Source organism: Elgaria multicarinata, chromosome 18, assembly GCF_023053635.1.
Source record: "Elgaria multicarinata webbii isolate HBS135686 ecotype San Diego chromosome 18, rElgMul1.1.pri, whole genome shotgun sequence".
NCBI classification, from domain to species: Eukaryota; Metazoa; Chordata; class Lepidosauria; order Squamata; family Anguidae; genus Elgaria; species Elgaria multicarinata.
Genome location: NC_086188.1, coordinates 10,258,783 through 10,273,888, shown reverse-complemented (window position 1 = coordinate 10,273,888; position 15,106 = coordinate 10,258,783). Strand labels below are relative to the sequence as shown.

Below are 15,106 nucleotides of genomic sequence, written 5' to 3'. Positions count from 1 at the left end.
CTTCCTCTTGGGATTTTGTGGGTGGTTGGTTTTTTTTTTTAAAAAAAAATCCTTACCCTAATTATTATTTTTTTAAAATATATCTTCTAGTTTCTCTTCCCAAAATGTAAAATAAAATAGAAGTTGTGTCCCTATTAGACGTCAACACAATCAACGGTTTCTGCAGCTATCTGACCATTTTCCAATTTTATGTTCATCCTCCGCCGCCGCCCCCTTTTTTTTTTTCACCACACGCGGGCGCCATTTTAGGTTCAAGGGGCGGGAGCCGGCAAACGTCTGCGGCATGAACGTTCCTCGCCTCGCAAAGGATGATGGGGGAAAAATGGCGTCCCAAAAGTCTGAATGAAGCGCAGGAAGACTAGTCAGCCCTGCATTCCTGTGCGTATTTACTCAGAAGTAAGCTGCATTGTGTGCAGTGCGGCTTACTCCCTTGTAAGGATCCATTATTAATTATTTCTTCCCGCCTTTTTCCCAATGCTGGGACTTTACAAGGCGGCTTTACAAATTAAAACATGGAGATATACAAAAATTAAAAACATGCTACAATACTTTGGGGCAGTGTCCGAAGAGTAGACCCACTGAAATGAACGAGACTTGCCACATTCATTTCGGTAGGTCTATTCTACATTGAATTAACATCGAATACTCTTATCGTATTGCTGTAAGCGCTGCATCTTGTTGTTTCTTATTATATTTATTTTATTACATTTTCCACTTTGATGGCTGAAAGCGACGAGGAGCTGAGGAGCCTTGTGACAAAGGTGAAAGAAGAAAGTGCAAAAGCTGGGTTGCAGTTAAACCTCAAAAAAACCAAGATTATGGCAACCAGCTTGATTGATAACTGGCAAATAGAGGGAGAAAACGTGGAGGCAGTGACAGACTTTGTATTTCTGGGCGCAGAGATTACTGCAGATGCTGACTGCAGCCAGGAAATCAGAAGACGTTGACTTCTTGGGAGGAGAGCAATGACAAATCTTGATAAAATAGTTAAGAGCAGAGACAGCACACTGACAACAAAGGTCCGCCTAGTTAAAGCAACGGTATTCCCCGTAGTAACCTATGGCTGCGAGAGCTGGACCATAAGGAAAGCTGAGCGAAGGAAGGTAGATGCTTTTGAACTGGGGTGTTGGAGGAAAATTCTGAGAGTGCCGTGGACTGCAAGAAGATCCAACCAGTCCATACTCCAGGAAATAAAGCCAGACTGCTCACTTGAGGGAATGGGATTAAAGGCAAAACTGAAGTACTTTGGCCACATAATGAGAAGACAGGACACCCTGGAGAAGAGGCTGATGCTAGGGAAAGTGGAAGGCAAAAGGAAGAGGGGCCGACCAAGGGCAAGATGGAGGGATGATATTCTGGAGGTGACAGACTTGACCTTGGGGGAGCTGGGGGTGGCAACGGCCGACAGAAAGCTCTGGCGTGGGCTGGTCCATGAAGTCACGAAGAGTCGGAAGCGACTGAACGAATAAACAAATACTGCCCAACAGGCGAGGCTCTCTGGGGCAGTTTATAATTAAAATTATCACATATAAAAGTTTCCCAGAGGACCTTTTCTTCTGTCGCCCCCAGATTGTGGAATGGCCTGCCGGAGGAGATTCGTAAAATTAACTCTCTCTGTGGTTTTAAGGCAACCTTAAAGACTAGCCTTTTCCAGCAGGCCTATCCAGATCAATGTAAAATCAAGAATTTTTAAGATGTATTGATTCCTGTACTAACGTTGTTCCCCGCCTCGATCCAAAGGGAGAGGCGGGTAAGAAATAAATATATTATTATTATTTTATTATTATTTCAAGCCGGGGAAAGACATTTTTTTCAAAGGCGTATCCAGAAGTGCAGCTAGGGCTGGATCTTGAGGTTAAGGTTTCAGGCCCCACAGCCCTTGGTGTCCTCAAAGAACCACCCAGAGAGCAGGAAGTAAAGGCAGCAGAAGCAAAATCCATTTTAGTCATGATTTATTTATTTTATTGCATTTATATCCCACCTTTTTCCTCCAAGGAACCTAAGCAGCAAACATAATCCTCCTTTTCTCCATTTTATCCTCACAACAACAACCCTGTGAGGTACTTGCTAAGGCGCTATTTATTTATTATTGCATTTATAGCCCACCTTTTTTCCTCCAAGGAGCCCAAGACAGCGTACATAATCATCCTCTCCATTTTATCCTCACAACAACAGCCCTGTGAGGTGGGTCGGGATGAGAGTCTGTGACTGTCCCAAAGTCAGCCAGTGAGTGAGGACTAGAAACCGGGTCTCCCAACTCCCAGTCCAGCACTTTAGCCACTACACCACACTGGTTCTATGATGGCACTATGAATGGGGAATACTGGCTAGGGGATGCTGGATGTTCCCTCCCCCCCCCCCCCCAAACATGCATCCTAAATTGGGAATGATACAGCAGTGGTCTTCAACCCAAAAGTGGGTCACGAGATGTCAATCCAGCTGCTGCCATGTTGGGCAATTGTGAAAGTGGGTCCCATGTTGCAAATTGGGAGTCCGAGGTGGATCTCAGGTCTGGGCCAGTTAAGGACCACTGGAATACAGCCCGGCTCTCCTCCTTTCACAACTCGCTTTGGTCCTACTTCTCCTCTTCCCCCGCCTCTACCCGATGGACGTGCGTCTGCGTCACGCACGCACGCGTGCGTCCAGCGCCCCCTCCTCCCGCCTGCGTGCGTGCGTGGAGAAACTAGAGGACATCATTTCCCATCCGCCTTTGCGGCAACGGCGCGGGCTGCGGGAATGAGGTAAAAAAAAAAAAAAGAAGCGGGAGGGGGCGGGGAGCGAAGGAGGAGCAGGAGCCTCGCTGAGGAGCGTGTGAGGCAGAGAGTGTAGGCCGGGAGGCGGACCAGTGAGCCAGCCACGAACGAAATCACTGTTAAAAGTCGCGCCGGCGGCGGCGGAAGAGAAGCGATCGGCCCTGACGTGACGGAAAACCGGGGCCTGGCCGTGTAGGAAGAGCCGCCGCAGCCGCCGCCACCACCACCACCACCACGCCAGTTCCAACCATGGCCGAGACGAAGGTGAGAGGCGAGCGGGACAAAGCCCGAGCCAGGCGGCCTCAATGGGCGGGAAAAGAAGCGAGGGCGGGAAAGTGAGGCGAGCCTTGAGGAGGGCGAAGGAGAGACCCCCCCACACACACAGGCCCTTCTTCTCGGGCTTTCCTCCGCGGCTCGTTCGCCGTCTCCTCAGGCTGAGGCACGGAGGGGTGTGGGTGCGCGCGCGCCTGCCTGCTTGGTAGGCCCCGCGAGGGAGGGGTGTGTGCTTGGTAGCCATTTCCCTCCTCTCTTCCTTGCCCCTTCACGAGGCCTGAGATGCCGCCGCCGCCTCCTCCTCCTCCTCCGCCTCAGGCCCTTCCAAAAGGCGGGTAGCAGCACCAAGGCCTCGGGAGCGGCGTGGGCTGCGCGCGGCTCGCGTGTCCTGCTTCTTGAAACATGGCGATTCCAACGTTGGTGTGGGTGTGGGGGTTGTGTGAGTGCGTCCTCCGGCCCCGTTAAGGTCTCCCCATCCTAATATCGGGCGTGGGGGGGGGAGAGGGACTGGCCGGCCACCCACCCAGCCACCCACCCCGACCGCCCCACGTGGCCCGTCCTCGCTTTCTCCCTCCCCGAAAGTCCCGTCTTGCTGCTGCGATGTCTCCTCGGCTGTATGCCTTAAGGCTGCGGCCCTTCCACGCGTACCCACGTATCTAGGGCAGAGCCCCCCTCATCGGGCTGAGTTTTGAGGAGACGGGGATGGGGTTGCGCCGTAAAGCGATTTCTCGTCCTGATCCACGTTTATCAGGGAATAAACGACTGTGTGGATGGACGTGGTTTTTATCCGGCCGTCTTGATCCCCAAGGTGGTTTGCATTTAAAAACAAATAAAATGCAAATACAATTTTTTAAAAAAAAGACTGCTGCCTTCTCTGATGCCTGGCATTGCTATAGGACAACATATTCTTTCGCCCTTCCCCACAAAACCCAGTTGTTATTATGTTGTGGCTGTTGCACAAAAGAGTAGGATTGGTTTATAAGTGAAATGCACTTAGAATTGTGCTGTAATTATTGGATGGCCTGGCTTTTATGTTTGGACTACCCTTAAAAATATATATATATATATATATGTGTCCCAATTTTGTATGCATCTTACTTGGAAGTAAGTTTTACTGAATCCCAGTATGGTTTGTTCTCAAAGTTACAACTTCCATGGTTAGAAACCAGACCTCTTGCCTTCTTTAGGATTGATTGCCTTCCTTTCAAGCAAGCTTGTGCACAAAATGGGGGCAAGGAAGATGGCTCAACATCTGATGTGACTTAATGCTAACAGAATTCCTAATTATTAGATATAACAACTCTCAAAATGGTAGGAGGTGTTTGTAGAGTTTTAAATTGTAGTTGTATTTTGTAGACCTAAGCTTCCCCCCCCCCCCTTTGACTGGGAGGTAAACCCCAGTGTGTTTAAAGTGGCTTTTTCTGAGGTAAGTGTGGCCAGCATTGCAGCTTTAGTCTGCTGCATGAAATATAAGAAGAGTATCATGGTACTCTGTGGACCAGAACCCAGTTTGTCAGATATGTGAAATATTATCCTCAGTTGACAGATGTGAGTAAATACATGGGTTTAGAAGGAAAGCAATATACATCTATTAGCTGAGGATGATAAAGTGGGCTCTGGTCCACAAAAGCTTATGTCTCCCAAAATCTTAGTATTTAAGGTACCAAAGACTCCCATTTCTTAAGTAGTTATCAGCCCAATGCTGTATGCACAGAAGTAAAGGGGCTTGCTCCAAAGCTAAGGATTCCAAGATTAGATGCTGGACTCTTATCAGGCTACTACTAGAAACAGTTGAGTGTGGACTTTAACAATGTGCAATGGTCTATTTGAGCATAAACATTTTCTGTTTTCATCCCTATATAATGTAGCCAACTGATAGTTATAAAATTTTGAATGCTACTGAGAGAGTAGATGGAACCCCCACACTTACTAGAACTCCAGGTTCATTCAGCATAAATGATAGGAACTGGGTTTGGAACAGACAAAAGGAAGTCCTGTTTCAGAAACATAGTCGTATTCACTGCCCTGTGATATGGCGTTGACCCCTAGCATAGATGTTGTTTTTTTAAAATGGGCTGCACATATTTCTGGAAAATGGGTCTATCAATGGCTTTTAATGGAACTCCCATGTTCGGAGGCAGTATCCTCTATATACCAGGCTTTGGGGACTTATAAATTCTTGAGATCTGCTCTTGGAGATGTCTATGGAGCTGCATTCTGCATATATGAATTTTGTAGGGGGATTAATAATGTGACTGTAGGACATTCTATTTTGGAAGCTTCTACTTAGCTCTCTGTCTCTTTGAACTCTGAAGCTAGACAGCAAAACTTGTTATATTTATTAAGAGGAATATAACATTTCTTTCAGAGCAAAATAGAGAAATGGGATTAAATTGTCTTACTACTGAATAAAAATGCAAGTTCTAAAGTTTTCCATCTTTATTCTTAGATAATTGGGTTAGCTCTGTTCAGGCAGGTATATATAGTATGCATTTAGCAGCTTTGTTCTTAAAACACCGTATGTTATTCTTTCCATAGGACACACATGAGGAGCATGATCCAGCAACTGACAATGTAGATGATTCTAACCATGACCCCCAATTTGAGCCTATAGTTTCTCTTCCTGAGCAGGAGATCAAAACTCTTGAAGAAGATGAGGAAGAACTCTTTAAGATGTAAGTAGAACAACGATGGTGTGTCAGCGACTTCAAGCATACTAGCATGGTGCAAGTTGAAGGATCCTGTCAGCCCAAGTTATCCAAACACAGAGGAAACCAATGTCAATTCAACTGGAAAATTAAGATCTTGATTCAGTGTAATATCTGATATGAAATTCTGTACATAACTAACTTATTCTTTGGTGTTTTGTTTTTGGTTTTTTTAAAAGGCGGGCAAAACTGTTCCGGTTTGCTTCAGAAAATGATCTACCAGAATGGAAAGAACGAGGCACTGGTGATGTAAAGCTTCTGAAGCACAAAGAGAAGGGGACCATTCGCCTCTTGATGAGGAGAGATAAAACCCTAAAAATCTGTGCAAATCATTACAGTATGTGATTTGGTACACAGTCCTTCTAGTAAAGTACAACTGTTAAGATTCCTACACATTTTCCTACGATAGCAACAAAGTGAACATTAACCATGGGGACAAAAAAAATTCTGCCGTGTACCCATAAACCTACCTGAAGGTTACAAACCTTTTTTATGGGGGAGATTTTGGAGGATACTGAAGGTCCTTCTTGGTATTGAGTCTGTATACACATGTGAATAAAATCTTCAGGATACTTGTTGAATTGAAGTTGGAAGGGATCAAAAAACTGTCATCCACCTGTTTCTGTTTAGTGAAGGGCCTTACAGATACATCCTTCACAGATAGATTAATAAAATCTAGGTCACAGTATGCCACAGAAATATGCACTGTACAATAGAAGGGGAAAAAGGCTAACCAGGGTCCAATCCATGGTAGTCTAACCTCCTTCCACACAGACCTGTGCAACTCTCAGCCGTGCAATATAGTAGCTTTGAGAAATGAAGTTCTAGAAAGTAGTGGTAGCATTTTAGAATGCATCCATAATTGTGAATAATCTCTAAAAATTAACCTTGTAATATCTTGGGGCACACAAAGGCTGTATTGATTTGTTCTAGTATTACCTCTGACTAGCTATTTTTCTCTCTTGTATCCCCCCCACCCAGTTACGCCTTTAATGGAGCTGAAGCCTAATGCCGGCAGTGACAGGGCATGGGTGTGGAATACACATGCTGATTTTGCAGATGAGAGTCCTAAACCAGAACTTCTGGCAATTCGGTTTTTAAATGCAGAAAGTAAGTTAAAAGCAACTTAACTTGGATCATTTATAGTCACTGCGTGTACATATTAGGAGATTCAAAATGTGCACCTATGTTCTGCAGTGCAGATAACTTCTGGAGTAGTTTTCTTATTACGAAACAAAACATTCTGTATGCTTGTATTCCATTAATACTTCGACCGGCAGGGTTTACTCTGGCATTGGGAGTGGATCCTAACTCCAGGACTTCTAGGAAGCAAGCAGCATTGAAGGATTATGCCTAATGTGTGTAATTCTTTGCGACATTATGTGAGAGGCAGAACAATAAACTAAGTAGCATGTCTATGCCATATTTGTATTTAAGATTTATGGGACTTAATAGCTTAATTTTTTGCCTCCCCTTAACCAATGGAAAGAGATATTTGTGACTAGATGTTTTTCTGTTCCTTTGTATGTGTGAAAGGACAGATGCTGCTGTTAAGGACTAAGGCTTCAACTGCATGTAACAGCAATTCATGGGTAGTTTAACCCATGAATTGTCAAGAATGTTCAGGAGTGAGCTTGATGCTTCCCACCCGCTCGGTTCTACCGCTTTGCATCCAGTTTCTCAAAACAACCTAGCAACAATATTTAGAAACGAGGGGTTCAAACTCGGGGAGGGGTTCTGGGATTCAGACAAACCAGAGTTCTGGGTTCAGACATCATATTTAAAAAATTGATTTGAGAAACCAGATGTAAAACAGTGTTTGGGCGAAGGCAGCTTATTCTCACGTGTCCCCAATATGGGTTGTAACTGCATGCAAATTAGTCCTAAATAGAACTACTGGTCTTTTCATCTAATGCCTTGGTAGCTTTAAGATTCTGCAGTGTCACCTTTGTGTTCTGTGCCAGTAAAAGGCAGAGTTGGCTGTTTCATGTTGACCATTAAGTAAGTTCATTGTTCTGTGCAAGATTTGAACTCTGCTTTAAGGACTCAGGTTTGGGTGGAAAGGGTAAACTGTTTTGTTTTTTCTGGCTTTCTGGACTATTCCCTATAGAATAATAATTTTAAAAAGGCAACCTTTTTTCCTGATAAATGAAGAGTGTTTTAACATGTGACTAGTATTGAACAACAGTGACCTCAAGTGGCCATTTGTGCTAAGTCAGTGTAACATAGCTGAGTAAGCCACCTGTTGCATCTTAATAAGAAACAACAGTCAGGTATTTTGTTACTTAAAAGCATATATGTGGGAATGATGCTAGAACATTAACTCATTTCAAAATCTAGTGGTTGAGTTACCAGTGACAAATATATATGTATGTCTAGATCTATTACAGCATACTCAATTTTTTCTTCCTTTAAACAGATGCACAGAAATTCAAGGCAAAATTTGAAGAATGTAGGAATGAGGTTGATAAAGGAAAGAAAGGTAAGACTTCTTTGATTAATTCTTGCTCCTTTTCTTCTGAAGGAATGCTGCATCAAGAGACTTGAAAGGTTTCTGCAAAAGTCCCTGATCAGTCAAAGTAACAGGCAATTTATATGTGCAATCTGCACCAAGTATTAGATCCTTTTTGTGTACATGTGTAAATGATGAAGAGGCACTGCAGTGAGGCTTTTTTTCCTCTGCCCATCATCGTTAAATAAAGTGACTATCTGCACTTTTGAACTTGCCTAGGCACTGCTATCTTACCTTGTTCTTCCCTTACTTTAGGTTTTTTTTAACCATACTCTACAGCTTGGCAGTATCAAAAAGTGGCATGTTCTCAGGCTGACTTGGCTTTCATCCTCTAAAGAAGCCTCCTTTATGAAAGGTCAGGCAAACAGACATTTAAAACAAATAGTGGTAGATGGCCAGCTAGTGCAGGATCCAATATCTGTCCATCGCCTATTAGCCAAACTTGAACTTAGTCATCCCAAGGGACATTATCAAAAAAGGAATCTTTGTGACAAGTAATTCTCGGCTATAGTGAATATAATTACTTGCTCCTACCAACATCTGCCAGAAAGGAGATGTGGAAACTAGCAAGCTGGTTGGCTGAGAGCTGTGTAGCATTGCATTTTTTGTGGCCTCCTCTTAATTGTTCAGGTTTAATTGTTCTTAATTGTTCAATTTACATGTAAGCAGTCTTTAATTATTTTAAGGCTTGTTGGCAGACTCACTCTGTGCCTCACTGCAATATACAGTCAAGGTGCTTTTTAGGTCTGCTAGAGTAATAATCCAAGGTGTTGTGAGCACTTCCCTATTTATGGAAGTCTGTTTCAATTGATCTTGGCACATCACTACTAATACTGGGAATTCTTGAGAGGTTCTTACTGTTAAACCTGTAAACTAAATATACTTCATTTTTAAAAGTAAAGTCTTCAAATAAAGCTAACCATAAAGTGACCTGTTTTCATATAGCTGTATCATAGTTCTGTGTGAATGCAATGTCCTAAATAATTTATAGTTCCTTGAAGCACTTCAGATATATTTAAAAACACAACTGCTTAGGAACTCAGTGTCATAAGACTTTGTCTGCAAGAAGTTAGAAATTCTGGAACAGTGATAGAGCGCTGGGTTCTATTACAGTATCTGCTATTATCAACACATAGCTACTTAGGGCAGTATCCAATTCAGCATTAGTACAATGGTAAATTACATTGCACTAGGTAAGTGAACTGTAGCGCAACATCAATGCCAGCAGATACTATTGATGTTGCACTAGAGGTCACTTAGACTAGTGCAACGTAATTTATGTTAGCAATAGTGATGAATAGGGCACTGCTGTTAGTACTGCATTGCTGCATTCAGGTGAGGCAGTTTATTGCAGGCTGCTCTTTTAAATAAGTCTGCATTGCCCGCCCGCCCTGGGCTGCAGCAACTATCTTCTTCCTAACCCCAGTATCTTCTTACTATGTCTGGAGCCTGCTCTTCCTCCAAGAAACTTGACCAATATACATGAAAGAAGACATTGCATTTCTATCACAATAACCCTTCCAGGTAGGTTAGGAAGAAATGTAGAGGCTTGCCAGTGCTGTCCAGTGAACAGAGAAGTCCAAACCCAACACACCATTCAAAATTGCATTTCGTTCTCTCGCAACTCTTCCATAATATTCTTTCCTGTTTGCACCTACTACTTTCTAATGTTATTTTAAAACATCTTTTAGCAGGAACAGACAAAAATGATAGTGCTGATAAAGTTGCTGAGAAATTAGAAGAACTTTCTGTAAAGGAAGAGAGCAAAGCATTGGAGAAGAAAGAAGTCAAGGAGAAAACTGAAGAAAAGCAATAAATCATTTTGGGCCTTGTGTTTTCTTTTTTCTTAATTTTTTTAATTTTTCAAGGGACTTTATAAAGAACTGTATTCCAACATCCAAATTTTTTTTCTAAGCTTTTGCCCTTTTTGAAGAGATCTTCAGAAAAAATCCATTCCCCAGTCATGAAAATGTACTGTGCTAAACTTTCTTTTCCATAGTGGAAACACTTATTTATAGTCATCCAAGAGAGTGAATAAAGCTTTGAAAATGTTATCAAAGGACAGAAGTGAGTTTTCTGTATGCTTCAGATGTGTGACTGCAATTATTACTTTCGGTTATATTTTTGAGTGCATATCTTTAGATGAGCTGATGTAGTATAACTGAATTATACCATAGGAAAAAGTGCAAGTAATAAAGATGTTTCTTGTATGTTATGACTGAAAGCTGTAATGACTGAAACAAGATACTCTATGCTAAGATTCCTTTTCTTGTAATTGGGGGTTTGAGTGAACTTGCGTGTTTTTGTGCAGCTTTATTACAGAAAATGGCATGTCCCTTAGAATGTAATGTCATAATCCTACAATGGCCAGCTATGTATTTCAACATACTTGTGGTTTCTAACGGTCACTTTTAGATGATGGAGCAAGGCAGAACATATATTTTGAATTTGTTGTGACTGAAAGTGGGTATTGATTGGCAATTATGCAACTTTTAAGGCTATATTTCAGAAATGTTTTTCTTGATGCTGAACAAGAATGTACTATCTAGAAAAATCCTTCTGGGTTACAGACTTTTTGTGGTATAGATGGGACATAGAGTCCAGTTAGACTCTAAATCTATCTTAAACATCTTTAGCTTAAGTCTATCCAACTAGCACAGATACTAAGAGTTGTATGTTTATATGCCCTATTCTATTTTGCTGTCTTAATAACATACCTATTGATTTCTGGGGAAATGGGAGGAAATGACTTTGGCCTGTGGGAAAATGTAGTGTCTTTCTAACACCTCTGAGTACAGGTATTAAAATTTGAGCTCAATCCTGTCAGTCAAGGATAGAACGTGGTTGGGCAAATTGAACGTTTAAGTCTTCAGCATTATATACTTAAATTCAAATGCTCACTTACTGTAGGCTTCCTACCAAGTGCCATTGATATTAAACATGGTTATCCTGTTACATTCATTGCAAGGGAATCGTGTTTCCATGCATGAGACATTTGCAATCTCCACCCAGGTACACCAAAAGGTGTTCGTAGCTAGACCCTGCATCCAGCATACAGGGTTATCCTCATGCTGCTACATGGATGCTAGTTTTGCATTTCAAATTGCAAAATAGATGATATGCCAATCAGGATTGCAGAGAAGAGATATTCCTGCATACAGTTCATGGTTGCACAAGTGTATGTTTGGATTTGGGCTTGTCTCCATCGAAGTCCTCTTTTTATAAATTTATACTGTCCCACCTCTGTTTGCTGTGTGATTTCGCCAAAACATAGAGGCTATATCATATGTATGAGGTGAGAATTACTGATGCAGAGTCTTTAAAGGTCCAAGCTTCCCATGTCTACATATACTGTATCTTGAGTGTGGGCGTGTGTAGATGTAAAACATTCCTTTTCCTCTTGTTTGTAACTGTATGCACAGCACTTATTTTGAATGCAAATCCTTCCACATTCAAGTGAGTGGGAAAACTTCCATTTGGAGCGCATCCTTGGTCTTTTCATGGAACTATAAACATTTCCTTGATTCTTTCTCTAATAATTGTATCTGAGTTTGATGTGTGTGTGTTCACTAATTCCTTCCTGTTAATTGCACAACTAGTGCGTACTGTTAGCAGCATAGTGTTTTTGCACTGTCGTGTTTGACTCTTACACTTGAGTCAGTCAAGACGGCTAGTAAATATCTGGACCTTTCTTTGTGCGTGGGGCGGCCTGCAGAAATACCTCAACTGGTCCCTTAAGGACTCTCGACAGTATATTTGATAGCAATGTATTTGAAAGTGAAAGGGCATTGTCTGTCTCTCCAGATATTGCATCTGTGAAAGTCACCATAAGTGGATTCTGATTTATATTGTCAAAGGGAGACATTTTGCTCGCATAACTTCAGAATAAATTTAAATCTAATCCTTATTGTTTTGGGTATTTTTAGTTCTTGAAACAGCAAATGCAGTAGATTGGTGTTACCAGAAGCAGAAGGTGCAACAAGCCACTTTTTAATGTGCCTTTTCCGATCCTAAAACGGCCCCTTCAGTATCAATGACTATGTTTGTGCTTCAGGCCTTTGATATGTGTGGTCCCAGGGCGTATTTGTATATTTCACATTTTATTTTTATTTATTTATTTAAAACATTTATATCCCGCCCTATATCATTAAGATCTCAGAGCGGCGTACAGATAAAAACATACAATATAAAACAATAAATATGCACAGTTAAAAACAAACCATGATCCAAGTTAAAACAATATATAATTTAAAAGCAGTTAAAACAACTCTTGAACACTGGTTTTACTTGATTTTTGTATTGTAACACGTGGATCGTAAAACAGTGCTCATGTGTTAAGGATGGACCACCTTTAGGAAGCTGGCTTTCAGCGTAGCTCTTCTCAGATAATGGGAGCGCGGGGGTGGGTGGGTGGAGGAAGAGGTGCTTGTGTGTTGCAGTGTGTTAACTTAATATAGTTTGCTCTCTTGTCTAAACTCCAGAGCTTGTGTATGCTTCATTAAGACTTCAGACCTTAGGCATTGCCTGTTCATGCTCAGTATTGTGCTTTTTATGTTTAAAAACTGAAGCCATACTGATAAGATTTATGTAGTGTTTAACTTCATAGAAATGTTTCAACTATTCTGTGAAAAAGAAATCCAAGTATTTTAAAGGAAGACGTTAAACTAGATACATGCAATCTTTTAAAATTGGAAATTGAATTGGGAGTCTAGGTACTGCAGTTGGAAGCTATGGTTTGCTCTATTAAATCTGCATTACTGACTACACCACCGCAAGCTTCTGTTTAAATGTGTTGTCCTTTTTAAAGTGAATCTGGGGATATTTTCTTTATGGATAAAGGCGTAATGTAAACTTCTGGGAAGCTTTTGTCTTCCTGGCAGTGTAAACTCAATTTGAGGAGCCCTGTTATCTTCACTAACAAATAGAAAAGTGCACTCTGGCTAAACTATGAAGAACAAAAACCAAAGTATGAGTGGTAAAAGCGGCTAGAGAAATTGCCTAACCTCCATTAGAGGAATAAATATAAATGTCTGGAAGACTGTAATTCACATCTATTGTATTTGAGACATCCCCTTAGCTGAGTGAGTAGTTGAGAAAACGGAAGAAAGCAGTTTTAAAAATTGGGGACATGCTGGCAAGTTTCTACTGACTGCTAATGAATTACCTGACATCAATCTCATAGTGTTTGAATTCTAGTCCATATTTAGTACTTTTAACACTGACAGTTTTGTAATCCTATGTCACAGACAAATATTACAGAAAGGGTATCCAGTCATAACAGTAACAGCAGTAAAAGAAAAAGTGCTGCTTTTAAAAATGTACATTATTTGAAACAATGAAATAACTTGCCAGATGTGTTGTAGAAAAGAGGCAAGTAAATCACATACTAATAAAATTGCACGATTGCCAGTCTTCACATAGAAACACATTTTGGGGATACTATGTTGTGTTAAAACATTGAACTTGAAAATTATGAATACCTTCCTCCACAAATCTTTAAATTAATTATATTTGGTGGGAAACAGAAAGGCAAGTGAATCCAGTATCAAGTAACTTATCAAAGTGCTGGTTCTGAAATTATTTTATTCAACCATGATCAATCAAATGTATGTTAAACAGGAAGTCATATTTAACATACAGTAATCATGTTAATAATAAACTTACAATAGCAATAATCTAACTTTTTTCCTCAGACTAACTCTACATACCAATAACAGCCTACCGACTCCATGGAAGTTGCCACTGAAAAATTCAGAGCTTAACTTTAAATGCGAAACAAAAGGTTATGAATTTAAAGACACAAGAACAATGGAGGGGCGAACAATAGCTCATATACTTTAAAGTTTTTGATTGTTTAAGAACTCCTGGTTCTCATGTTTTAAAGTGTGCTTAATCATTCTGTGACTTGGCTTTGCAGTTTGCCTTTCTTAAGTTTTCTTCATCTCCCCCACCCCCTCCTGGCCCCATGGCTTAGATCAGAAGTAGATAATTAAGTGAGAGCAGCAGTAGAAATTGAGCTGGAGAGCTGAAACCCATTTGGTGTGGATAGCATGGTAGTTGCCAAAGTGTTTACTGCATACAATTACAACACTCTTACTTTGAAACTGATTTCCAAGTGTTGAAATGTCCAGCCCTTTAGAAAATCATAAGATAAAACATTTTTAGAAAGCTGGAGTGTTAAATAATGGACTAGCACTTTTAAAATTTTAGTTCTTTTATCTACTTAAAATATGTTCCTACTACCATTTGTTCTATCTAGAATTTCAGGGCGATGTGTGATCAAATGCAACAGAACTACATCTCCATCTTTTACTTGAACCTGTATAAGGCTTTGTATAAATTAGTTAATACTGTTTGGCTTAAACTAGTCTAGTGGGGTATTCAGGTGGGGCACAATATTCAAAATAGATACATATATATTTTCATATTTATGGTTTCACAGGGATTATTTTGTAATGTTTACAACAACCTTGTAAGGAAGATGTGTATTAACCCTATTTTGCAATTGAGAGAGAAGCTTAGAGCTTTATCACAGTAGCGTTATACTGTGCAATCACTGCAAATTGCATGCAAAGGACTCAGAAGTTTTCCACCTTATAATCTGCTTTGATTGTGAAGTATTCCCATGCATCCTGCCTTAATTGTGCTATAAAGCCAAAGGATTCGCCGTATTTAGCCCTTACGTTTTGAGCACATCTTCCGAGCCGCCGCTGGGGTGCAGGAGCAGGATTGTAAAGAAATTCTTACATTTGCATAAGCTTTAAAGATAAAGACACCAAAATTGGCACAGTAATAGATATTAGGGAGTTTTAAGCATACCAAATTTGAATTGAATTGGGTCATCTGTTTTTTTATGATTT

At 40.9% G+C, this 15,106-nt stretch overlaps 1 protein-coding gene and 1 non-coding gene across 2 annotated transcripts; both read left to right on the top strand.

Annotated features, from left to right (window-relative positions):
* Nucleotides 1–2,784: 2,784 nt before the first annotated feature.
* On the top strand, nucleotides 2,785–12,153 carry RANBP1 (RAN binding protein 1). Its single transcript, XM_063144169.1, has 6 exons — nucleotides 2,785–3,017; nucleotides 5,565–5,701; nucleotides 5,914–6,071; nucleotides 6,716–6,844; nucleotides 8,154–8,216; nucleotides 9,938–12,153. Exons 1-6 carry the CDS (start codon nucleotides 3,003–3,005, stop codon nucleotides 10,060–10,062), a joined length of 627 nt encoding a protein of 208 aa, XP_063000239.1. The 5' UTR covers nucleotides 2,785–3,002; the 3' UTR covers nucleotides 10,063–12,153.
* Nucleotides 8,941–9,072, top strand: LOC134410917 (small nucleolar RNA SNORA77). The gene has a single exon (XR_010026304.1). It is a non-coding gene; the product is annotated as a small nucleolar RNA SNORA77 (small nucleolar RNA).
* Nucleotides 12,154–15,106: the final 2,953 nt, after the last annotated feature.